The 25,750-nt window shown below is 49.1% G+C and overlaps 1 protein-coding gene across 1 annotated transcript in view; it reads right to left on the bottom strand.

The window, feature by feature from the left end:
• The window catches only part of NOS1 (nitric oxide synthase 1), a 111,440-nt gene that overhangs the window by 4,402 nt on the left and 81,288 nt on the right, over nucleotides 1–25,750 (bottom strand). Inside the window, exons 18-28 of the mRNA XM_046025871.1 lie at nucleotides 22,326–22,500; nucleotides 18,243–18,381; nucleotides 17,725–17,803; nucleotides 10,936–11,129; nucleotides 9,371–9,540; nucleotides 6,058–6,268; nucleotides 5,293–5,380; nucleotides 3,577–3,698; nucleotides 2,347–2,495; nucleotides 1,055–1,249; nucleotides 294–412 (exon numbers count right to left, since the gene is read on the bottom strand). Coding sequence (XP_045881827.1) covers nucleotides 294–412; nucleotides 1,055–1,249; nucleotides 2,347–2,495; nucleotides 3,577–3,698; nucleotides 5,293–5,380; nucleotides 6,058–6,268; nucleotides 9,371–9,540; nucleotides 10,936–11,129; nucleotides 17,725–17,803; nucleotides 18,243–18,381; nucleotides 22,326–22,500 — 1,641 coding nt within the window. The remainder of the gene's footprint in view (nucleotides 1–293; nucleotides 413–1,054; nucleotides 1,250–2,346; nucleotides 2,496–3,576; nucleotides 3,699–5,292; nucleotides 5,381–6,057; nucleotides 6,269–9,370; nucleotides 9,541–10,935; nucleotides 11,130–17,724; nucleotides 17,804–18,242; nucleotides 18,382–22,325; nucleotides 22,501–25,750) is intronic.

Genomic DNA, 25,750 nt, shown 5'->3' with positions numbered 1-25,750 from the left:
TCTGAAGGCTGGAGACGTCATTCCACTAGGGGGCGCCCCAGGCAGACTCAGGGATCCAAAACCAGGGTTCCCAGGCCTCAGAAACCCCTGGAGGGCCCCTTCAAAACATAAACCTCGGTTCTCACTCCAGAGTTCTAGAGTCAGCAGGTCTGGAGCGGCCTGGGAATTTGCATTTGTAGCCCATCTTCCACTGTGGGAAAGCCAGGGCAAACAAAGACAGACATCCCCCAGCCATCAGCACTGGGAAAAGAGGGCTCTGCCCGCCCCTCACCCCAGGGATGGAGCCAGCTTACTCGTCAGTATCTTTTTTGCTCTCCTCGATGAAGGCAATGGATTCAGATCTAAGGCGGTTGGTCACTTCATATGTTCGCAGGGTGACCCCGAAAATATCCTCATGGTACCGGTTGTCATCCTGGGGGACAGAAACAGCCTTCAAATGCCAGCCAAAGGCAGGAGAGGGACATACACAACACTGACAACCTGGAATGGAATGTCCTTGAAAAAATGGGTTCTAAACAAACAAGATGTAACCCAGAGCCCCCCAGTAGACCTCTGGTTTCCCAGACTGTGCTTCATAAGACCCCATGCCCTAACCCTCCACGGCTTGGGGTCTCACCAGCCCAGGATGGCAAAGAACATTTCAGTTCACATCTGAACTGGCACAGCTTGGACAAACCTTTTTGGTCAAACCTTTTTGTGCAGTGCTCAACCTGGACAACTGCACAGGACAGTGCAGCAGCTTAGTCTGGGGGCAGGAAGAGTTGGTTTAGGAAGGTTTCTATCCAGTTACCCAGTGGTCCACCCGCCTGTTATTTTCACACACCACAGCCCCCATTCATATTTAATACATGTACCTGCACACCCAACACCTAGTCCTCCTCCTCCTCTCTCACCTATGGTTGGGGACCATGGGTATCCTCTATCCCAAGCCATAAACAGGAAAATGGGAGCAGGTAGGGATGTCATCATGGCCCCTCTAATCACTGAGACAGGTGGGGTGAGGAAGAAGACACAGGAACTGGATGCTGTCAGAGGGATCCAAGAAGCCACTCACCCTCAGCCTGCTGATGAACACGCCCGCATCCTCCGCTGAGAGTTTCCCCTGCTGGGTCATGATGCGCTGGATGGCTTTGAGGACATCGGCGGCCATGGTGACATCCCCGCAGACATAGATGTGGCCCCCTTGCTCCTGCAGGGCTCGGTACACCGGTTCTGCTAGCTGTTCCTGCAGGATGTCCTGCACGTACTTCTGCAGGGGGCAGCAAGAGCCGTGAGAAGGAGTTGGATCCTGGGCTGTACGTAGCACACTACCCCCCAGGAGAGCAGAGCCTGACACAGGTGACACAGGGGAGCAGGAAGAGTGAGGAAGAGAGGGAAAGCCGATCCAAGGGTGTGTGAGTGAGCTGCCCCGTGTGCTGGAGCTCAGTGGGGCTGAGGACCCTCAAGAGGGTCATGCGAAACGCACCCCAGAGCCATAACCCAGAGGGGCATAGGGTGGGTTCACAATCTACCCGCTCCCTGTCCGATGGCCAGAGGTCCCCCACAGGGTGTTGACCCCTGTACTCAGCTAGGTGCGGGGTTCAGCCTACGCTGGAGTGCCAGAGAGGCAAGACAGCAAGAGATGGGGGAGGAAGGGGCTCTCCGCTTCCACCTGTGCAAAGCCTGCTGCTGTAGCAACAGCTGGAGTAGAAGGTGGGCTAAGAGAAAGTGGGGTGGGCATGGCGGGGTCCAAATCAGCCTCCAGGGGATTTGCCTTATCTGTTCAGGATGCCTTTCACTTGTCCCCTCGGGATCTCCCCAAGATCCAGGAGGAGCACGCTCCAGTTCCGTGGCCTGTGTCCCTATTCTGACTTTGCACCTCTTGGGGACTGTTACTTTTTTTTTTTTTATTTCCTATTTCTAAAATATTTTTATTTTGGTAAGATACGGAAAACATTTCATCTACCATTCAACCATTTTCAAGTGAACAATTCAGTGGCATTCCGTGCACCACTCTCTTGTGCAACCAGCGTCCTATCTGGTCCTAGAACTTATTCATCACCCCAAAAGGAAATTCTGTACCTACGGGCAGTCATTCCCATTCCCCTGTCGCCACAGCCGTCGGTAACCCCAGATCTGCTCTCTGTCTCTACGGAGTCGGCTGTTCTGGATAGTTCACATAAGTGGCATCCTATCATAAGGGCCATTAGATATTTTAAACGGATATTTCTATGCTCCTGCTTCCTGAAGTACAGAGCATTGCCCTGGAGGAGAATTCAGACTAGGTGAGGGGGTGCCCGGGGGTGGGATGCGCATGCGCGTATCTGGGACTGGGGAGGCGGGGACAGTGCACGGGCCGGGAGTTACCTTTGGTTTGTCTGGCTCTCGGGAGTAGGCTGTGTAAAGTTCTCGGAAGACCCCCTTGTTCTTGGCCTGCAGAGTCTCCTCCCTGTAGATGTGGTCTGTCTTGGATTGCCGGCACCCGAACACCAGGACCATGGGGCAGGGGCTCATTCCTGAGGACCAGAAAGATCTCACGTTGCTCACAGCTCCTCGGATGCCCGATTGGGGGGGGGGGGGGGCGTGGCTGGTGGAGCCAGGAGAGGGCGCTGGGAACCTCCGTGTGTGCCACATGGATAGAGCACACGAACACTGGGACAAGTGGGGTGTATGTATTTTGTCACACGTACACCCACGTCTACACACGCGTGCACCTGCTCTCACCGAGCTAAGTCGGTGAAGGGTGCAGGGTGTTCAGATTTTAGCAGACCTCCTTTCTCTGGCTCTCAATCCCTCCTGCTGCCCCAATGGCTACTTAGCAGCCCCCCACTACTGGGTCGTGCTGAAAGGCCAGTCCGTGGAGCCGGGTTCAAATTCCAGCTCTGTGCAATGAGGAGAACTTGACTTTCTATGTGGCCATTTCCGCAGCTACAGAACGCAAGTAATCACAGCATCTACCTCCTAGGGTTACTCTGAGACCTAAAACATTAGAGCCCGGTGAATATACAGTGACTCTTTCATCGATATTAGCTTTTCCGCCAGAATGACTGCTCCAGGGGGTGGCTTTTGTGTGTCTGTCTGTCTGTCTTGTCTAGTGCTGTCCCTTGACACCTACAACGGTGCTTGGCGTTTATTAGCCGCTCAACAAATCCCTGGCCAATGCACACCACAGCTGTGGGTTTCCTTCTCTCTCCTCCGAAGCTGATTTGTTTTGTCTCTCACACAGCAAAGCCTGCTCTGGAATAATAGCCTGTGGGACAATCCCATAAACACACACACATTTGATAAGGCTTAATGTTTACTCTCCTAGGGATGCTTGAATTTGCAGAGGGGTCCTATCTTAACAAAGAAATGTCTTCTGGGGATGGAATTTCGGGCCCTAGAACAAGCTGTGTGGGAGACTGGTTGGGACAGGTCCTTTGAAGCATAACCATGAACCTCAGCCCTGGGTCAGGTCAGTACTGTGAGCCCCCTGCGCTCCCCCAGGCAGGGAAGCAGGGAAGACAGAGCTCCGTCATTCCTCCAGGCAGCTGAGACACAGGTGGGGCTGCCCCGGGCGGGGTGGACATCACGGGGCTGCTGAAACGCAACACCCACCTTTGTGTTGGATGTCAAATTGCCGTTGCTGCCAGAAGCTTCGGAAAGGGGCAATGCCAGTGCCTGGGCCAATGAGGATGCAGGGCACTTGGGGATTTCGGGGCAGGTGGAAGCTGGGTGCTCTGGACAAGAAAGAGAGAATCAGAAGGCTTGCTGTGCTCAAGTCCGATGAAGGGTGGCTGGGTCTTTGGTAGACCAGATGGCCATCTCGATAATCCAGTGGGATTGCACTCTCTGGCTGGGGTTGGGTGCCCCTTATCGGGGTGACAGGTCACATGGATTTGGGGAATTCCCAAAACAGGAGGTCCTCGGGTTCTGGCTGCTACTCCAGTTCCCAATTTTCCTCATTGCTGAGCTAAATCACAAAGGGCAGCGGGATGGTTTCAACCCAGGGTTTCCCGACCTCAGGACTGCTGACATTTGGGGCTGCACACTTCTCTGCCATGGGGGTGTCCTGTGCATTGTAGGCTACTGAGCAGCACCCGGGTTTCCACCTCCTTGAGGCCAGGAGCACCCTGCAGCCGCGACAGACAAAAATTCTGCGGGTGTTGCCACAAGTGCCCTGAAGGGGAGCACCGCCTCGTACTGAGAACCGTGGATTTAGCCGGCAGTGAGGTCTCCCCAAATTGGGGAACAGACTTCAGCATACAGAAGAATTTCCAGGTGATATTAAAAGTACAGAGTCCTGGGCAGCGAAGCAAGTCTGGGCTCAGGACACTGTATTTTTGAAACACCGCCCGGGATTCTGACGCTCAGGGCAGGTGCACCATCCCATCAACACTCCAGCCTCAACAGCTGAGAAAAATCAGCGGTCAAGACCACTGCTGAGGTACAGAAGTCACTGGCTTACATAGCAGGGACCCTCCAGGAGGCCTACAGGCTCAGCCAGAGCCCTCAGGGTGAAAAACATTTGAACTATATTTTTTATCCAATGGCGGTAAGGGCACATTCAATGAAATCTACCCTCGTCACAAAATTTTTAAGTGCATGATATAGTACTGTTCATCGTGGGCAGGAGTGTCCTTTAAAACTGAGTTTGGGCGGCAGGGCTTGGGTGTGGGGGACGCCTGGGTGGCGTCTGCCTTCAGCTCAGGTCATGATCTTGGAGACCTGGGATCGAGCCCCGCATCATGCTTCTTGCTCGGCAGGGAGTCTGCTTCTCCCTCTGCCCCTCACACTGCTCATGCTCTGTCTCCAGTAAATAAAATCTTAAAAAAACCAAAAACAAACAAAAAAATCCCAAACAGCTGAGTTTGGGAGGAAGAGCTCTGATTGATGGGATGAGGGTTTGGATCTTCCCCATCTCCGAGATAGCAGGAACAGATAGTGTGGCTGGGAGACAGCGGAGAGAATTTCCGCTCCAGATTTCAGTCTCCATCCGTCTCCAGATTTCAGGAGAGCGGATGCTGCATTTGCCGGGTTGTCTACTGTACCCCAGCCTCTAGCACAGTACATGCACTTGATAAATATTCACTGTATTGACCTGACTTTGACTGGGCAGGCTGGGGCGGGGGCGGGGTGGAGGGGGTACCTGCTTAGCTCCCACGATCCTATTAACTTAACAGCTTGAAAGGGATACAGAGTGTTGATCTTGGTTTCGTCTGACTCCGCCATCTCTCCAGAACCCATGAGGCTGGTCCACCTAGCCCAGCTCACCAGTACAAATCTGTCACCAGATTTGGGACAACTGCTCATTTCTCCGCATTTGCCACTCACCCTCTCACGAAACACGGGACGACGTCGTCAGCCTGTATCCGGTTGAGCCAGGAGGAGCACACGCCGTGGTGAATTGGTCCTTCTCCATCTGGCAGAAAAATCAGGGTGGTCTGCCGTGCCTACCGCCCCTCCCTCCGGTGCGGAAGCTCACAGCCCTATGCCAAGTTTCTGCCTTGGAATTCCCTGTCTGGATCCCTCCCTCTGAAGGGGAAGCGGGAATGGTGAAACCCTGAGAAACTGCCCAGGATTCCCATGGGGGAGGGTGGGTTGGATTCAGACCCCACCTACTGAAAAGGTCTCAGTCAATGTGATCCCCGAGACCATTCAGGATCCGGGTCTTGGAGCTCCCTCAGGCACCATGCATTCTAGTCGCTTTATCAAGGAGGGAACATATGGGAGACAAATGCTAGGGTATCCGACTGACCTATGACCAGGGGACTGCATGCAGCAGAGAGCGCCCCTCTCTGGGCGATGGGTGTGGGTGCCTTGATCTTGTTGTTGCCTTGCAGGTGGGGGGATAAGGGGATAGAGTAAAAGTGCTCTCAGGCTTGGGGAGCAGAGGAAGCTTTCAAGTGCGCATCTTCCCTCCCTCCTGATTCTGCACAGGGTTGGCTCTGCCTAAGGGGACAGTTTGCCTGTCCTGCTTCTTCCCCCAGTTCCTGGCCTCAAAGCGGGTCTCCTCTCGGGACTTTGGGATATGGCAGCCCGGCAGAGGCCCCCGGGGGCAAATGCAGACCCGGAGGCTCTCCCAGGGCCTCTGCCTACCTCGGGTGCGGTAGGAGACGATGGCCACGGTGAGGTGCACCTCGTCGGGGTACATGTCTGGGGAGGAGCTGATGGAATAGTAGCGGGGCTGCAGCAGGGACAGCTGCGTCAGGAGCAGGGTGGAGGGCATCTGGATGGACGGGAACTCCTCCAGCACCTCCACGATGGTGGGGTTCTTGCCCCATTTCCATTCCTCATATTCCTGCAAGCCCTGTGCCAAGGAGAGGGATGGAGAACTTACACCCTGCTCTGGGTACACATTTCCAGTGGGGCCAACAGAACGTCCGGGGAAGAAAGTCAGGAGAGGGTGCCTGGGTGGCTCAGTGTGTTAAAGTCTCTGCCTTCAGCTCAGGTCATGATCTCAGGGTCCTGGGACTGGGTCCCGCGTGGGGCTCTCTGCTCAGCGGGGAGCCTGCTTCCCCCCTGCCTCTGCCTGTCTCTCTGCCTACTTGTGATCTCTCTGTCAAATAAATAAATAAAATCTTAAAAAAAAAAAAAGTCGCGAGAGGGAAGGATACCTAACACTCACACAGTAATAACTCCGTGCCAGGTCTTTTTTTTTTTTTTTTTAAATTTTATTTATTTATTTGACAGACAGAGATCACAAGTAGGCAGAGAGGCAGGCAGAGAGAGAGGAGGAAGCAGGCTCCCCGCGGAGCAGAGAGCCCAATGCGGGGGCTCGATCCCAGGACGCTGAGATCATGACCTAAGCTGAAGGCAGCGGCTTAATCCACTGAGCCACCCAGGCGCCCCAACCAGGTCTTAATTCTTACGACTTTATACAATAAGTAAGACTGTTGTCCCTATTTTATAGCGGGGAAAACTGACAATTACAGAGGCTCTTTGGCTTGGAGGCAGTGATTCTGGGTTTGAATCTAGGTCGGGGGGTGGCAAAAGGTCAATGTGGCTTACTACCTATTTGCAGGGCTCATGAGCTAAGACCTATTTTTACATGGTTTAATTGTTGGGGGAAAGGATCAAAAGGAGGATACGATTTCATGACCCAAGAATGTGATACGAAATTTGAATTTCTGTGCCTACAAATACAATTTAATTGGAACCCAGCCACGCTGACTCACTTTGGTACTGTCTATGCTGTTGGGCTATAATGGTGGAGTTTAGGGGTTGTGATACAGACCTCATGGTCTGTGAGCCTAAAATATTCACTACCAGGCTCTTTATGGAAAAAGGTTGCTGACGCCTGCTCTAGAGGGTGTATGTGCCTAACCATAATCGGTCCAGCCATATGCAAACATCCAGAGAGAAGCACCGTGGAGAGAGTCATGACTGGGCGGTATGGAATGCAGACCCGTGACCGTGAGTTTGCACACCTGGAGATGCACCAGCAGAGAGCACAGGTCAAGTTCAAGATGGTGAATGACAGCCCCAAAGGAACAGGTTCGGGTGTGGAGGACCACGGTCAGGGTTTGTGGACAGCAAAACCCAACTGCCACCAAGGAACAGAGGAACTCTCTGGGGCTTTGGAATTATGTTTTCCTACTTGGAAACTGCTTTGGGCAGTCCCCGATTGCATGTAAGAGGCTCAGATTTTGAGGAGTAAAGCCTATTATAGTACCGTATAATGAAGCTTTCCTCCCTGTCCCTCAAGATCATTCTTGCCTTATTGATAGGATATGGCATCCTTGAGAACGTGCCTCCCAGACCTCCAGCCTCACTGACCTCAAGCTGCAGGGGAGCCATCAGCCAAGAGCCTCAGGAACTGCCCTCTGAAATGGACATCCACGGGAAACAGACATGGTTCACCTGTGCTGGTCCTTCCTAAGGTGGTGGCTGCAGTTCCAGATGTTTCCACTCACACACCCTTCCCTGTCCTGCACTCAGAGTCAGACTGGTTGGAGCTCTGATGGTTCTCCCAGCCTTATCCGACTCCTGCCCATTTTCCCCTCACATGGGTGTTTCCCTTAATCAAAATCTTTGCTTGTTTAATCCCACCTTGGAGTTTCTCCTCTTTGGAAGACGGGCTAATACGTACAGTTTATCAAATTCTACTTGAAATTGTCCATTCAAACAGTGCAATCTCTGGTCCCTCTAAAAGCAGCCCCTCCCCCATCAATTAAAATTTTTAGTTATACATGTACATCACGTACAAAGATAAACAATTCTGCGAAGTTTATGACGAAAATTAATGCTCCACTTCTCCAATCTGTTTCTAGGTCCCCAGAGTGAATTACTTAATCACAAGTCTCTAAATGTTCCTTTTCACGTCTGTTTTCTCATTTCTAAATATAGCCGACCCTCCAACAACATGGGTTTGGTCCCATGTTGGGTCCACTTATACACATTTTTTTTTTTACACAATTTTTTTTTGATGAATATAATAAAAGACTGTAAATGAATTTTCTCTTCTAATGATTTTCTTAACAGTTTCTTTTCTCTAGCTTACTTTATGGTAAGAATATAGTAAATCATACATAAAACAAGCAAAATATGTATTAATCAATTGTTTATGTTATTGGTAAGGCTTCTGGTCAACAGCAGGCTACATTAGTGGTTAAGTTTTTGGGCAGTCAAAAGTTGTACGTAGATTTTCTACTGCACAGGGGGTCAGCACCCCAGTTCCCACATTGTTCAAGGGCCAGCTGTAATATATATTCTTTGAAATTAGTAACCTTCCTGTCTGCCCATCATTCATCCCTCTCCTGGACAGCAGAAGAAAGCTAAGCCATCCTTTGCTGATGGCTTGCTTAGCAGGGAGGAGCCCCCACTGGGAGAAGTCTGGGTGGTCCTCCTGGGTAGGAATCATACTGAGCAAAATTTTGCAGCACTTTGGGGCAAGTGAGCCCTAGGTTTCAAAGCAAGGATGGTAGAAATGTTTGATGCATTTTACCATCCGAGGGTCTTCTCTATCTTGCAGGTCCTACCAATAGCAATTGGTAGAAACAATACCAATTGTTTCCCAACAATGGTGTTGGGAAAGGCCTCTCTCTAAAACAGGTCACTGTGGGACTCCTCTTTCTATTCCTTCTAAGCATGGGCTCAGATGGAGCTAAGGGAAGCTCAGGAGTTCCCAAGGAAGGAGGAACAAGAGTTAGAAAAGGAATCTCTACCAGGCCAGAGAGCTCTGAGATTCAACAGGGCGACCCTCGTTCGGTCAGACCTTAGTTAGAATGAGGGGAGATGGTGAGGACAAGCCAAAATGGACTAGCCAATATGGCGGCCACCTGCAAACGAAAAACCGGCAACTCTTGCTCCACACTGCCATCTTCTGGACAACTGTTGTAACAGCTATATCGCTCTCCAGGGACCAGGAGGGGAACGATGCCCAGGGCGGTGTAGGAGGCCAGGGACCCACCTTGCTGAGGACCAGCAGACGCTGCTTCTCCTTCTCGCTGGTGGCCAGGGAGGCAAACTGCTGCAGCTGCAGCGGCGTCGGCGGCGTGGTGATGTCCAGGTAGTACTTGAAGGCCTGGAAGATGGTGCAGGGTGGGAGGCGGTGCTCGTCTGTCCAGTTACTGATCACTCCTATGGAGGTACAATGGATGTGAGGGGTGGATGGGGGAGGAAAGTCTGAGTTCCAAGGACTTGGGTCCAAGCCAGGAAGGCCAGATTTGCTCCTGGGGCAGAGGATGGGGGCGGGTGAGCCAAGCAATCCCTCGGCTTGTCACTTTCCATGTCCCACATCTAGACCCAGGCTTCTTGGGACCATGGGATCACCTCATGCATGCAAGGAGCAGATCCAAAATCAATTGTGCAAATTAGTTCAAAAATTAAAAACATAAACCAACATTAAAATAGCATGAGACGGTCCATCTCTGGCGTCTTATGCAGTGAGCCCCCCACTGAGCACGAGCTAGGAGTCTATTTTGGTTCTGTCTGCCCTCTCATGGTGTTGGCCTCTCAGACCCCTAAGTGGTATTCCAGCATTTCAAATGACAAACATGCCTAACACTTTGCTAGCACTTTCTATATGCCAAGTGCTATTCTCAGCACTTTATATTATTAACTCACTTAGTCCACACAACAATCCTAGGTGGCGGGTGCTATTATTATCCCCAATTTCCAACTGAGAAAAAGGGAAGCACAGAGAGGTCAAGGAATTTGCCCAAGGTCACACAGCTCATAAGTGTGAAGTCAGGCAGTCCTGCCCCAGACCTTTCTAACTATTACGCTCTACTCCTGTGTAATTTTCCATTGGATATAGCCCTAAACACACTGTCTGCTTTATCAGGGGCACAACCCAAGATTAAAAAGTGTTGCTCCAACACGAAGGAAGAACCAGCTGGGTTGGATTTCTTAATATAAAGCATTATCTCCCCAAAGCGGTATCTCCCAAAGGACTTTTCAGTGGGGCTTTGGCCGCATGCTATTTCCACACTCTGCCCTGACCATACACTCTAGCTCCTTTGTGAAGTTGACAGGTCACCATGTCTTGGGCTGTCAGGTAAGGTCACCGTGGTTACTGGTACCTGAACCCTGAGCTCACCTGTGCCTCCTGAAATGAAGCCCTGAGGCCTATCTCATGCCTTTAAAATTCTTCAATGGGAAGGTCAAGGATGGTCCCTAAAACAAACCGGAACCTGATCCAGTGATGATTCAACCTTGAGAGCGCCATCGAGTTGCATGGAGCGCCTCTTGATTTTGAGAGGAGGGAGGGGTATACGTTGGTGGGCAGTGAGGCGGGGTGATGAAGGAGGGCAGAAGCCCCTTCCCCCAGGGATGAGCTATGGATGTCCTAGCATCACGGACACTGGGTCGGCCAGTTGGTCCAACCATGAGAAAGGAGGAGTCTCAGAAGGTGACAGAGACTCTGGTTGGAGGGGACAGAGACCCACTGTCCCCCACCTGGACTGGCGACTGGGAAGAAGGGTGGGTCTCCTTTCCCCCAGACGCCGGGGCACCCCACCCTGCCGTAGGTACCCAAAGCTGTGTTCCGCTCCTCCAGCAGCTCCACCTTCACCAGCTGGTTGACCGGGGGCGCGTCCTCCAGCCGCTCGATCAGGGCATTCACGAGGTCCTCGCGGTTGCCTGGGAAGACGCCCAAGTGGTCCCCAGGCTGGTACTGCAGCTCCTGATTCCCGTTGGTGTGCAGACGCACGAAGATGGTTGACCGGCTGGAGGGGAAGGTGGGCAACACTCAGAGAAGAGTCACCAGCTACTGCCTCCTCTCTTTGCTCCGTGTCTCTTTTTGTGGTTGCAATCCCCTCTCCTTTCCGTTCTCCATGAGGCCCACGCCAAGAGACCTCTGCCCCCATCATTCCACACCATGGCTTTTAGCTGGTCCCCCGTGCAAATCCAATGCCAATGCCATGAGCATTCATCTTGCTCATGGAACCAGCACTGGATATGGCTGGTCCCTTCCTCCTTCTCAACTCCCTTCTCCTGGGTTCCAGCACCCCAGCTCTCCCAATCTTCATTCCTTTGGCAGTTCCTTCTCATCTCCCCAAACTCTGGACATCAGAGCCCCTCAGGGTTCAATTCAGTGCTCAGATTCCTTGCTTTGCTATCTTCCCAAACCCACCTTTCTCCGCAGCACTTACCAGTGTCTTCTTGTGGAGTTTCCATCATCCTGCACTTTGTGGTCTGCCTTCCCCTGCCTCCCGACCCTCCCTCCCCCATCCCCACCCAGCCTCCAGAACAGTGTGAATTCCATAGGGCTAGGAATCTGTCTGTTTTGTCCACTGCTCTCTTTCTGGCAATTAGAACAATCACAGCACATAGCTGGTCCTCAAGAAATATTTATTAGACGAAGGAACCTCAGACTCCCAGAGTTCACCAGTTGCCAGAACAGACAGTGTCCTCAGGACTAACTGGGGTTCTCCCAGGAATCAGGACCCCACTGGAGCCAAGGCCGTGGAGTCCACAGTCTGCTTCATGCCATCTCTCCTGGGAATCCCAAGCTCTGTCCCCCCTTTTGTAAGTATATGTGTCTGTGTGTGGGGAGGGAGCAGGCTCCTTATATTATCATGTAAGAGAAACACACATTTGGTCTTGGTTGTGCAAAAATCCACCCATATAAACTTGAGAGATCTAAGGAGAAAACACACAGAGGAACTGATTTATGTCCAGCCTGATCCTCCCCTTTTCCACTGGTTTTGTATTTTAAGGGTAGGAAGCCTGTGCTAAGGGAGGGCAACCAGAATGAATTCTCAGACTATGATCATTCTGGTCCTTTAAAAGGTTTTAGAACAGACCTACTGCATTTTACACAATGTCTGAGAACTTGGGAGCTGATTACGCTTTTGGTAAATCAGATTCTTTGTCCTCTTTGGGTTCTGTCGGCATTTCAGAATCTTTTCTTTCTTTCTAGATTTTATTTATTTGAGAGAGAGAGAATGAGAAGGGGGAGGGTCAGAGGGAGAAGCAGGCTCCCTGCCAAGCAGGGAGCCTGATGCAGGATTTGATCCCGGGACTCCAGGATCATGACCTGAGCTTAAGGCAGTCGCTTAACCAACTGAGCCACCCAGGCGCCCCTAGATCTGTTTTTCTTCATTGCCAACTGGTTCTCGGTAGAGACACTTCATATCCGGCGTGAAGTTTTTACGTTCTCCATGGTATGTAAATCAACACTTGAATAGACCAATGGGACTCGCTGTATAAAGGAGTCTCTGGCACACCCAAGAACCCTTTTGTGCTGCAAATAGCCACCGTTATTAAAAACAGTTGTGCTAGCACATTTACTTTTTTGCAAGTATTTTCTCAAAGCAAGGCAAGGCACCCCTGTCCTTCGTACGGTGGGGTTGGTGGCTGACATTGGGAATGGTGGTGTCAGGGCCTGGGGTCCCATTCTCCTTTCCTGGACAGGTTTTGCTGTTTCCGGGACACTCATCTTGTCAATTATACAGACCTACACGACTGATTCTGATCTGAGCTCATGCGGATTCCTGGTTCCTGGAGAGCAAAGACAACCATCACCTCCTGCCAGCACCAGGGCTGGAATTTAGCAGAAGCTGACAGCCAGCAGGGGGCGCTGTGGGGCTGCTAATTGAGGAGCCTCGCGCACCAACCACAGGAAGCCTTTGAAAGGGCCCCAAATCAATTCCCACTTTCTCCCAGATCATCATGATTTCTTTCAGAAGTATATTTGCCTCTGTTCTTCTGGCCGGTGCAAAATAGAAATGTGGAAGACCCGAACTTGCTGAGCTGGCTCACGCTTACAGCCATTTCCCCCAAGTTCTCTTGAACATGACATACGGTGGTCAGGCAGACAAGGGGCAGGAATAGGGAGGCAGCTGGCAGATAAGTCAGGTGCCCCAGGCTCTGCCCGTGCTGGAAATTTAACCAAGGGGATGTGGCAAGCCTCTGATCAGGCATGGCTTGCTGAGACCTCCCAGGGATGAATGAATGCATGGCCTTGGTGCACCCTGATGGGCTGGTCTTTGAAGCCTTGTGGGGGAAGCAGATTCCCCCTACCCTTTCTCAGTAGCACTAACTTGGAGACCAGTTGTCTCAGTTCTGCTGGGGGTTTCTAAGTATAGAATTTTGTAAGTTAGTTGTGTGTGTGTGTGTGTGTGTGTGTGTGTGTGTGTGTGTGTGTTTAAGCTTGGGACACATTAAGGCCATTGAGGATGGGGAGAAGGAGGAAGGGCAAAAAGGGCAGTGTGGGAAAGTGGCAGTCATTGGGGCCTCTCCATCCCAGACTCCAGAAGCAAAACAGACAGACAGAGACACACATACGCACACGCATGTATGCTTGGGAGTGGCTCAATGATAGGTTCACGGATGAAACAAGAGTCTGCTAATGTCCAGCATCAAATGGAAAAAAAAAAAAAAGCTAATGCTCATTCTTTAATGAAAAGAGTCAACATTGTAAGTTTCACTCATTCAGCAAATTTGTAGTGAGTATTGGGCATTATTCTAGGCACTGGCGAGACAGTGATGGGTCTGGGGTCCCATTCTCATTGACTGTCCTAGTTTCACTGAACTAGGACCTCAACTTAAAGAGGTCCCAGAAGGATGGGTGGGTGTTGATGGGTTGGGGGCAGCAGGCCCAGTGATCATCAGATAGGATGGTCAGGGAGCCTCTGAGGTGATGTGACATTTGAGCAGAGACCTGAACAATGAGAAAAAGGAGACAGGCAAAGACCTGTTTGGGAAGAGTGTTTGCATGTGCAAAGGCCCTGGGGTAAGAAAAGGTGTGGCATATTTGGAGAAGGGAAAGAAGGCTGGAGTATTTGGAGACACTCCAACACAGACAACACAGATGTCGGGGGGGCAGGGCTGGAGAAGGAGAAGGAGATCAGAATGGTGGCCAGAGGCCAGATCATGAGGACTTCATCATGACCTATCATGGTGAGAAGTTTGGAGGTTTCAATCCAGTGGGAAGCCACTAGAGGGTATAAAGCTGTGGAGAGACAGGATTCAATTTATGTCTTTCCAAGATTGGTCTAGCTGCTATTTGGAAATGGATCTTTGAGAGAAAAGCCAAGAAACAAGGAGACAAATAAGTGTCGTGTAGCCACTCATACCATCAATGAACATGGATTTGCTCAAGGCAGCAGCTGTAGGTCTGATATGAAGTTGAAAGTCAAATCCCAGAGGACAAGGTGAGGGCTGGACATGCAGTGTAAGGGAGGGAGAGGAGGCAAGGAAGATGCTTGAGGTTCTGGCTTAAGACAACTGTTGATGATCTCTGTTGAAATGGGAAAGACTGGAGAGAAGCAATTTCATCCAGGGAGCAACAAGAATCAAGAGTTTCCCCAACAAGAACTGTTCAATGTAATATCCCACCACTGTCCACGATGCCCCAACACTCAGGACCCCTTCTGCCCCTATACTCCTGCCAGCCTCTGCCTAGATGTCCCTCCTCTCATTCCCTTTCTAAAGCCTACCATGCACTTCTCCTTCTGAAAGGCAGGACTCACCGCACCCATTACCGCTGCATTATACTCCCTGCTGTATTGTTTGTTAATTGGTGTACCTAGAGATGTATTTCCTGGCCAGGCAATAACTGTGGTCACTTTTCTCTTTGGCTGTGCAGGGATCTCCCTCAGGAGGCTGTTTACTTCCTCTGAAGCACTTTGCTTGCAATTAAGGATCTGGGAGGCGGGGAGAAATTTGTGACATCTCGCTTATGGCCTCCTGGCCCAAACAGCCTGATTTGGGGCCGACTTGGGTGGGGGAAAACGGAAGCACATGATGCTTTTTTTACTCAATTATCCCTTAAAACAAACCAACAACTTACAAAGCTAGAGATGGTAGTAAGCCTGAAAACAGGTCATGCTCCAGAGTGTGCTTCCAAAGAGAGAGACCGCCATACAACTTGATCCTTTTTGTGCTAATTCACGACCGATTTTAATACAAGGTTCTTGTTCCGAACCCTGTTGAAACAGTGTCTTCTAAGTCACTCAGCATAGAGTCAGCTGCCCTTTCCAGAGGTGAGTGGGGGTTGTTCTGGGACTTTGGTCCAAGTTAGCATCAGAACATTTGCAAAGGACCTTGCTTTTTATGTACCATGGTTTAGGGAGTAATTTTTGTGATTTGATCTTTCATGGTTTGTCGCTGAAGGAAATTTCCGATGGGTTCTTAGTCTCTTCTCTTCTATGCTACTGAAGTCATCCCTTTCCAGAGGGCAGAAACGGGAAGTAAGGATGTGTATTTCAAACACAAGGTCCGTCTCTGTGTCGGAGATCCCTATGCTCCTGAATGTCGTATATAACAAATTATTCAAAGGGTTTAATTTCCCAACCCATTTCTTTAATGTTGGAGGATCTGAGAGAGTACACGAGAGCTTGGGGGCTTCGTCCTGCTGATAACTCCATCAGAGGCCTGAAGTCCATGCAGAAAGCTTGCATACTAAATTTGCAGGTGTTTGAAGCTGGGACGGGTAAGGAAGAGTAACGGGAATGTATGAGACACTAGTTGCCTTGTGCACCTCGTCATTAATACAGCAGCCTTGCAATGGTCTTGAGGACACCTGGGTAGCCATTCGGCATGCTGACTTTGGAGGTGGAGAACTGAGTCTATGTGACCTTGATAAAGTCACTTGCGTTATATACTTGTCACTTTTCATATTTAAAACATCGATGATGGGGGCGCCTGGGTGGTCAGTCAGTTGAGCAACTGACTTTTTTTTTTTTAAAGATTTTATTTATTTATTTGACAGAGATCACAAGTAGGCAGAGAGGCAGGCAGAGAGAGAGGAGGAAGCAGGCTCTCCACGGAGCAGAGAGCCCTATGCGGGGCTCGATCCCAGGACCCTGGGATCATGATCTGAGCTGAAGGCAGAGACCCTAACCCACTGAGCCACCCAGGTGCCCCGAGCAACTGACTCTTGATTTCAGCTCAGGTCATGGTCGTGGGATCAAGTCCTGCATCAGGCTCTACACTCAGTGGAGAGTCTGCTTAAGATTCTCTCTCTCCCTCTCCTTCTGCCCCTCCCTGCCTAAAATAAATAAATAAATCTTTAGTGGGGTGGGGGGGGTACCAAAACCAAAACTTTGATGATAATAGTCCCAACTTCCTGGGCTGGTTAAGAGTTCTGGAAGATTCCTCAGAGAGAGACACAAAATAGGGCTCGGCCCACAGGAAACACTAGAGAAATGTCAGTCAGCAATGTGTAGAGCTACCCTTCTTGGTCTGCATAAGGAGATAGGGGCTCGGAGGACCTGCGTGACTGGCCTGTGGTCACACAGCTGGTATGCGGCAGAACAGGGGTCAGAACCCATGTCTGCCTAGCTCGCGAGTCCACTCTCCGTACTAAAGAATCAAGATTTCAAAAGCTCAGCATAGGCTGTAACCAGGAAGTGAAAAAAGATGCCATTCTCTAGGGACCAATGCAAAGGACTTCATTAAGGCCAAAAATCTTATTTACAGAAGTCGAGGGACGGACCGACTTGGCTCGCTCACTTTGACCACAGCAGCAAGGGTGTATGGGAGAGTGGCATGGCCATGAGGACAAAACCCACGATCTTGGGCAGCATCAGTGTGTCCTGCGCAGGTCTGGGGGTGGCTTTAACGGCCCCAGTGCACGTGGTAGCTATGACAGGTCCTCTGTGCACTGTGACCGGGTCTGAGAATGACATGCCAGCAGGACGGAACGCATCCTTTTATGAAGGCAAAAGCCTTGGGAAACCGGGTCTTAGGAAGCACAATTTGAAGGAATCAAAACCCAGGAGAGACTGGTCCATGTCCTTGGCTAACAGTGGGTCTCTCATTTGGAAGAACGGAGTTTGTTTTGGGTGTCACCTGAGGATAACTGAGATCAATGCAGAGAGCTAGGAAGATGCCCTTTGGTTACAGCAACAGCAAGATCATGTCTAACAATCAGGACTCTGAAACACAGAGTGGGCTGTCTGGTGAGGTAATGAACCTCCCGTCATCCCAAAGGAATTTAAGCAGCATCTGGGTAGCTGGTTTTGGGGACTCTAGAGAAGAATTACCCACAAGGAGGAAATGTTCTCTGGCTAGGATGCTCTGGTACAATGAACATTAGCAGTTCGACAAGGGTGTGGTCTAGATTAAAAATTCCTCATACAACCTTTCTCTTTCTGCTTTCCGTGATGATCTGTCCTCTCATGGTCCCTCTAGGAGGCTTGGCAAAGGGAAGGCGGGAAAACCTTGATGCTACAAAGTGGCAGGGTCATCTCAGTGGCCCTTGGGACGGTTATGGGAAGCCAGGCTTCCGAGTCAACCAGGGCTCCTCCCCGAGGGTGGGAGAGGCATCTGGAGCACAGATGGGGAACCCCGAGCCAAGCAAGGCGTTCCTACCTGGATTTAGGGCTCTGAAGGTTCTGACGGCTGAGGAGTCGAGCGGCTGAGACCCGCTTTTTGTGGACATTGGAGAGACCTGTGATGAGAACAACGACAGTTTCCCTGAGACGGGGTTAAAGCATGGTCAGTACAAAGCCTCCAGCTTCTCCTGACCCTCTCTTCACACTTGCGCTGTCCTCTGGAGTGAGGTGAAGAGATGAAAGAGAAGAAGTTGGGTGGGTTGGGGGAGGGCTGTGAATAAGGGAGAAGGGAAGGCAAATCTGGTTGAGCAGAGCTGAGAAGAAGAGTTTCAGGGTAATGGCCTGAAAGGTAACGGCCACGCTGCTGGAGGGAGAAACATCCAGGCGCAGGTCGGTTGGGCGTGGGCCACTGGCCATGTATTTGTTTTCAGAGGACTGCCCTGAAGAGAGATGGAAGCCATAACACCCAGCTTCTTGTGGTAACTTCCGGGGGGGGAGGGTGAGGGCTCCTTTCTCCCGCACCCACATGCACGCACAGAGGTCGCGGAGAGGTACCTTGCGTAAGTTCTGGAGCTTCGGCCACGTAAGTGAGGCGGAACTTGTTCCTCTTCCAGCTGCGGTCATTGCTGATGAGGGAGTTGTTGGCCTTCTCGATGTTGACATCATCTCCCACACAGAACACATCACAGGCTGCCTGTGGCACATGGAGGACTCTCAGTGACCTCCCAGGCATGGCATGTATCCATCCATCCATCCATCCATCCATCCATCCATCCAACCAACCATCCATCCATCCAACCAACCATCCATCCATCCATCCATCCAACCAACCATCCATCCATCCATCCATCCATCCATCCATCCATCCATTCATCCCTCTATCCCTCCATTCCTCTACCTACCTGCCCTCCTTCCCTTCTCCTCTCCCTTCCTTCCCCCCTTTTCCCTTTCTTATTTCTTTCTATCCATCCATCCATCCATCCATCCATCCATCCATCCATCCATCCATCCGTCTTTCCTTCCCTCCTTCCTTCTACCTGTCCATCCATCCTTCCATTCTTCCATCTATACCTTCCCTTCCTTCCTTCCTTCCTTCTTTCTATCCACTCACCCACTCATCCACCCATCTATCCATCCCACCACGTACCGGCCAGCCATCAGTCTTATCCACTAATCCATCCTATATTTTTTGAATGCTGTTTATGTGCTGAATATATCAGCTTTACTAATTAATGACTTTAAGATTTAACCTCTAGGGGCACCTGGGTGGCTCTGTGGGTTGGGCCTCTGCCTTTGGCTCAGGTCATGATCTCAGGGTCTTGGGATTGAGCCCCGCATCAGGGCTCTCTGCTCAGCAGGAAGCCTGCTTCCCCCCGCCCCTCTCTGCCTGCCTCTCTGCCTACTTGTGATCTCTGTCTGTCAAATAAATAAAAAAAAAAAAAATCTTAAAAAAAAAAAAGATTTACCCTCTACTTAATATGTAACTTTTATGTCATTTATTCCTAAAACCAATATTTGTAGAGGCCTAATATTAAGCAAGAAAATAAACACCTTAGGGGCACCTGGGTGACTTGGTCGATTAAGCATTTGCCTTTGGCTTAGGTCATGATCTCAGGGTCCTGGGATCAAGTCTGGCATCAGGCTCTACACTCAGCAGGGAGCCTGCTTCTCCCTTTCCTTGCTCCCACCCTCCACTTGTGTTCTCTCTCTCTCAAATAAGTAATAAAATTGGGGCACCTGGGTGGCTCAGTCAGTTAAGCATCTGACTCCAGTTCAGGTCATGATCCCCAGGGTCCTGGGACTGAGCCTTGTGTTTGGCTCCTCGCTCAGGAGGGAGTCTGCTTTTCTCTCTCCTCCTGGCCCTCTCCCCTACTTGTGTTCTCTCTCACGTGTGCTCTCTCTTTCAAATAACTAAAAATCTTTAAAAAATGTTGTCTTAAAAAAAAAAAAAGGAAATAGACACCTTAGAACTTTCTAGCTATCTTATTCTAAAGATTTAAACACATTAAAAGCAGAACATATTGAATGTTTGAACATCTCCCTGTGAATTTTGCTTTTTTTCTATTTCTATTCTTCTTCTTCTTTTTTTTTTTTTTTTTTGCCAAGTTCATAAGTTCTCTAACTTTAGTAATCCTAAGAATTACCATTTGGAATTCAGGTTTTTGGGAAAAAAGCCATGGATAATCCAAGAGTGTTTTTATTTTGTTTTTGCTTTTGTTTTTGTTTTTTTTAGGGAGACAGAGCACATGAGCAAGGCGGGGAGAGGCAGAGGGAGAAGGAGAGAGAGAATCTCAACCAGACTCCATGCTGAGTGCAGAGCCTGATGTGGGGGTCTGTTCCATGAACCTGAGATCATGACCTGAGACAAAACCGAGAGTCAGATGCTTACTGACTGAGCCACCCAGGTGCCCCAATTCAAGAGGCTTTTAAGAGTAGCTTTAACCATTTTTTGGCCTTGTGTTGATTTTCAGATAATCTAAACATCCGTTGACTGATAAATGGACAAACAAAATACGATATATGCATACAACAGAGAACTGTGTGGCTGTAAAAAGCAATGAGGTACTGATAAATAATAATACAACGTGGATGAACCTTAAAAATGTGCGAAATTAGCCAGTTTCAAAAGACCACATACTATAGGATTTCATTCACAGAAAACGTCCAGGAGAGGCAAAGCTACGGAGACAGAAAGTCAGTTAGTGGTTGCCAGGACCGGGAGTTTGGTGGGAGGATGAATGGGGTGTGGGGGGGTGATAGCTAAAGTGTACAGTGGCTTAGTAACAGGCCCTGCTTCTGGGGTGCTCAAAGTGGGCTGATTGAAGTCAAGAACCATAGTGACCTCAAGGTAACAGAAGAAGTTATCGTCATTTACCTTGTCTAGGGAGAAATGCAGAAACAGGCTGATGGACACAGCCTCCCCCCACAGATATCCAGATAGCTCAGGGGCCTCAGTTTCCCGTTTTTCTCCCTATCTGCTTCTGCATGCAGGGTGGGAAGTGCCAAAGGAGTCATAGGAGGTTGCCTGGTGTCCTTTCTCCTGAGAGAATGTGGCTCCACGCATTCTGGCGTGGAGGAAGGAGCAGGTGGAGGTGGGGGGTCGGCATTCATGGCTCTTTGTTTTTTCCAGGATAGTCAATCGAGTCATGTCCCCCGTGCAGATAGAAGGCCATTGTTCATTATTCTCCTGTGACCTCATAGGTCTAGAATCGCGCCACCCAATAGGATGTTCTATCATGACAGGAATGTTCTGTGCTGTCTCCTGGGATGACCGCTAGCTTCTTGGGACTACTGAGTATGTGAAATATGCAGCCAAGGAATGGGCTCTTTAAGTAGAATCTATTTAACATAGATACTAAATAGAATTAAAAACTAATTAAAAATGATTAAAAATTTTATACATCCATTATGGTGTATAAAATATATAAGTAATTATTTATGTAAGATAAATATATTTATGCAAATATGTGATATATAATATTTCTGTCATTATAATATACAGTATTTTATAATTAAACATTTAATTATTTCTATGTATATATACACAGACATTTTTCATGCAATATGAAATTCATCATTTAAAAATGTACCAAAATGTACAATTCCATGGTTTTTAGCGTGTGGAGAGAGAGAGAGTGCAACCATCACTGCTATCCAGTTCTGGAACATTCTCGTCCTCCCAGAAGAAGCCCTGTACCCATCAGCAATTGTTCCCATTTTCCACTCCTCCAGAGCTCAGGCAACCACGAATCTAATCTCTGTATGCATTTGCCTGTCCTGGACATTTCCTATAAATGGGAGCATAGACCTTTTGTGCCTGTCCTCTTTCACTCTTTAGGTTTGCAAGGCTCATCCGTGGTGTAGCAGGTGTCAATGTTTCATTCTTTTCATGACTGAATCATATTCCACTATCTAGACATACCATGTTCACTTGTTGATTCATCCTGTTGAATGTGAATTCATGAACACTGACATTTAAATTGCACACGGGTTGAGGCACCTGGGTGGCTCAGTGGGTTAAAGCCTCTGCCTTCAGCTCGGGCCGTGATCCCAGCGTTCTGGGATTGAGCCCCATACTGGGCTCTCTGCTCGGCGGGGAGCCTGCTTCCTCCTCTCTCTCTGTCTGCCTCTCTGCCTACTCTCTGTCAAATAAATAAAATCTTAAAAAAAAAAAAATAGCACACGGGGCTAGTGGCTCTCATACTGGTCAGCGAAGATCTAGCACAAGAGGGAGAAGCTTGTCCAAGTACACAAATCGGAGACCTGAGCTCCAGGATGAGGCATGGCCCCTGGTGTGGCTATCCAACTTTATGTTTTTGGCCTACTAGTCTACCAAATGCAAGGGAGGGATGGATTCCTCCCAACTCTGAAATCCCAAGATTGTAATTTCTTTTTATAGATTAAGTCTCTAACCACAATGCAGGGGGTTAGATTCTGGGTGGAGAATGTGTGTTTTAAGACCATCTAAACCCATCTGAGTTGTTGACAGCTGTATCCTGGCTGGACACATGCCGGAAATACTGGGGGTTCTTTCAAGTTTCTTCTACTTCTGATGGTGTCGGTACTCTGTCTTTGGAGGTCTTAGGGGTGGGTCGTGAATTCTCCCCTTAGGTCTCTGAGATCCGGGCCGGTGGTTACCTTGAAGACCTTCTTGGCCCAGGTCCTGAAAGCCTCTTCTTGCCCACAGAGCTCATCCCCTTCCCTCATCTTCAGGATCCTCTCTCCTCCCAGCTCCTCCAAGAGGGTGTCCACGGCATGTCCAAAGGCGCAGAAGTGAGGGTAAGCCCGGGAGCCAAGGCCAAACACAGAGAACCTGCCAAGGAGACAACAAAAGGTCCTTGTTAGGGGACTGTGGGGTGTGAGGGGGTATCTGGTATCATGGACACTGTCCCCTCCCCAAATGCATATGTTGAAATCCTAACCCCCAATTGCGGTTGTATTTGGAGATGGCACCTTTAAGGTGGTAACTGAGGTTAAATGGTGTCATAAGGTTGGGCCCTAGTCCAATAGGACCAGTGTGGTTAGAAGCAGTGGAAGAGATACTGATAGCACTCTCTCACTTTGATGGTGGAGAAAAGAGAAGCCATGTGAGGGCATAGCAACATGGCGGCCATCTGCAAGACAGGAAGAGAGGCCTTGCCAGAAACCATTCCTACTGGTACCTTGATCTTGGACTTCCAGCCTCTAGAACTGCGAGAAAATAAGTATCTGTTGTTCAAGCCATACACTCTGGTATTTTGGTTATGGCAACCTGAGCAGACTGTCTTTGGTTATCTCTAGGAGGACTGTGTTTCGCCCATGGTGGTCAGATGTCCCTAAGTCCACCTGGGGAAGGCCATTTTAAAATCTGGGAGCCCCTGGGGCCTCTTCTTATCTCCTTCTGGTCTGTTAGCTGTGACCATCCTCAGGAGAAAATTCCCAGTGGTCCTAAGGAGGATGAGTTAGGGATAGTGATGACCCAGAACCATTGGTTTACTTCCCGTGCATCCCCTTCTAAGCCAGAGAAATTAGTCTACTTTTTGGGGAAGGCTTCTATCATGGACACAACCAGATGAGCTTTAAGTACAAAGGTAATGAAAATCATAATACAGCACTCCTCAGGGTCCTATATTAATGAGGAGATCAGAGGAACTTGTCATTAACACATCAAATGTTCACTGTATGTTAACAAACTGGAATTAAAAACAAAAACTTAAAAAAAAAAAACCCACATCAAACATTGGTGGGTAAACAGGTTCTTCTAAAAGGGGATGAAAGGTTTATCAATATGCCGGCTCCAACTCTTGGGATGTCTATGAAATTCATTTGCGTTGTTGGGGCGCCTGCGTGGCTCAGTGGGTTAAAGCCTCTGCCTTCGGCTCAGGTCGTGATTCCGGGGTCCTGGGATCAAGCCCCACATCGGGATTTCTGCTCAGTGGGGAGCCTGCTTCCTCCTCTCTGCCTGCCTGCCTCTCTGCCTACTTGTGATCTCTGTCAAATAAATAAATAAAAATCTTTAAAAATATTCATTTGCATTGCAAACCCTCTTTGCCTAGATACCACCAAGAACGTGGGTGTTTGAATCAGTTGGGGTCCAGTTAATGAGATTTTCCTCTCTGTTAAGGTGAGCTGCCTTGACTTGAGTATGAGAAGGGAAGGGCTGTGTCTCAGATAGCCATTCTTGCTAGTTTGCTGTCCTAGAGACACTTTATGTCACACTTGCAGGGCTCAGTCCTGGCTGTGGGTCTCGACCTCACCAGGACGGAGCGACAGGTTGGTAAGTGGCACAGGAACACCGCACCCCACTTCTTCCTGGGTTGGAGTTCTCTGCTGTAGACTATCATCTCAGACAAGCCCAGATGTGGGGCTCTGTAAGCTATTTCACGGTGGCTCTGGGTCTGAATCTCTTTGTTTAGGATGAAAGGGTCAGTTTGGCTAAAGATTGAGATGGGAGATGCGGGGAAGAAGGAGGGGAAGCTGGGAAGGGACTCCCATTCTCTCTGTCATTGGAGAATGCACTTGAGATGGGTCCAGGTGTCTCAAAGATCAAGTGAGGGTTAGCAGAGGTTAACATCTGGGAAGGTGCCCTTTTGCCCCAAGCCATGCCCCTTAGCTTCAGCCCAGCGGGGATTGGAAATTCTTAGCATCAGTCATGACTTGTGGTTACGGCACTTGTTCCTCAAACATGCAATATTTATGTTCAGGGCATCTGCCATACCGACTTCCACCGATACTATTGTTTCCTTATTACTGCTGTTTAACTTGCTTTTAATTTGTACTCACTAGTTTATCAAACCCACCTGTGTTCACTAACAGATGGCTCAGGTGATTCATTCATTAGTATATTTCCTGGTACACCTGAAGACCTGCAGCCCGATTACTTCCTAGACTCCCGTTTCCACCACGATCTTCACCTCATGATTTCAAACTTCCTATTGTAAGCCTCCAAACCAGGAACTAGCAAACTTCTTATATATGGGGCCAGAGAGTAAATATTTTTAGGTTTCTAAGCCAAGAAGCAAAGTCGAAGCTATCATGTAGATACTTATGTAACAGACAAAAAAAAAAAAAAAAAAAATCCTGCACATTTGTGTTGACAGAATAAAAATTAAAAAAAAATTTTATTACCCTTACTGAGGATCATGTTTTAGCACTATGTCACTTATGAGGATAGAATTCCTTTTTTGGGGGGGGAGGGATAACCTTTTGCTTCATTGGGATTCAACGGTAATATTTCCTATCATCGAGTGAGTTGCAAATGTTCCACTAGAAAAACCATTCCCAGCTCATGGGTTGTGGAAGAGTCCACAGTGGCCAGGCTGAATGCACCTGCGGGCTGCAGCCTGCCAATGCCTGCCCTGAGCCATGATAGATTTAATATGGGAAAAGTGGGTCTGGCTATCAAAGTACAAAACCAATGTTCAATGTCAAAACTAAAACAATGCACTGATGTCAAACCCTGTGGAATGAATAACACCAAGGGTGAACCCTTGTATAAATTATGCATTTTGTGTAATCATGATGTGTTGGTGTAGTTTCACCCATTGTACCGATGTACTACTCTGGATGGAGATGATAGTGGTGGGGGAGGTTGTTTTTGTTAGCGGCTGGGAAGGGAGCACAGGGGAATTCATTGTATCTTCCTCTCAGTTTTGCTGGGAAACTAAATCTGCTCTTAAAAAAAAAAATCTATTAAAAAGAGCACTGCTACAGACAAAAGGCTAATATCCACGATCTATAAAGAACTCCTCAAACTCAACACTCAAAAAACAGATAATCATGTCAAAAAATGGGCAGAAGACATGAACAGACACTTGTCCAAAGAAGACATACAATGGCTAACAGACACATGAAAAAACATTCATCATCATTAGCCATCAGGGAAATTCAAATCAAAACCACATTGAGTACCACCTTACACTAGTTAGAATGGCCAAAATTAACAAGGCAGTAAACAAGTGTTGAAGAGGGTGTGGAGAAAGGGGAACCTCTTCCACTGTAGGTGGGAATGCAAGTTGGTGCAGCCACTCTGGAAAACAGTGTGGAGATTCCTCAAGAAATTAAAAATAGGGGGTGCCTGGGTG

The sequence above is a fragment of the Meles meles genome, chromosome 12 (genome assembly GCF_922984935.1).
Source record: "Meles meles chromosome 12, mMelMel3.1 paternal haplotype, whole genome shotgun sequence".
NCBI classification, from domain to species: domain Eukaryota; kingdom Metazoa; phylum Chordata; class Mammalia; order Carnivora; family Mustelidae; genus Meles; species Meles meles.
Note: the sequence above shows the minus strand (reverse complement) of the source record. Positions and strands in the feature narration are given on the sequence as shown.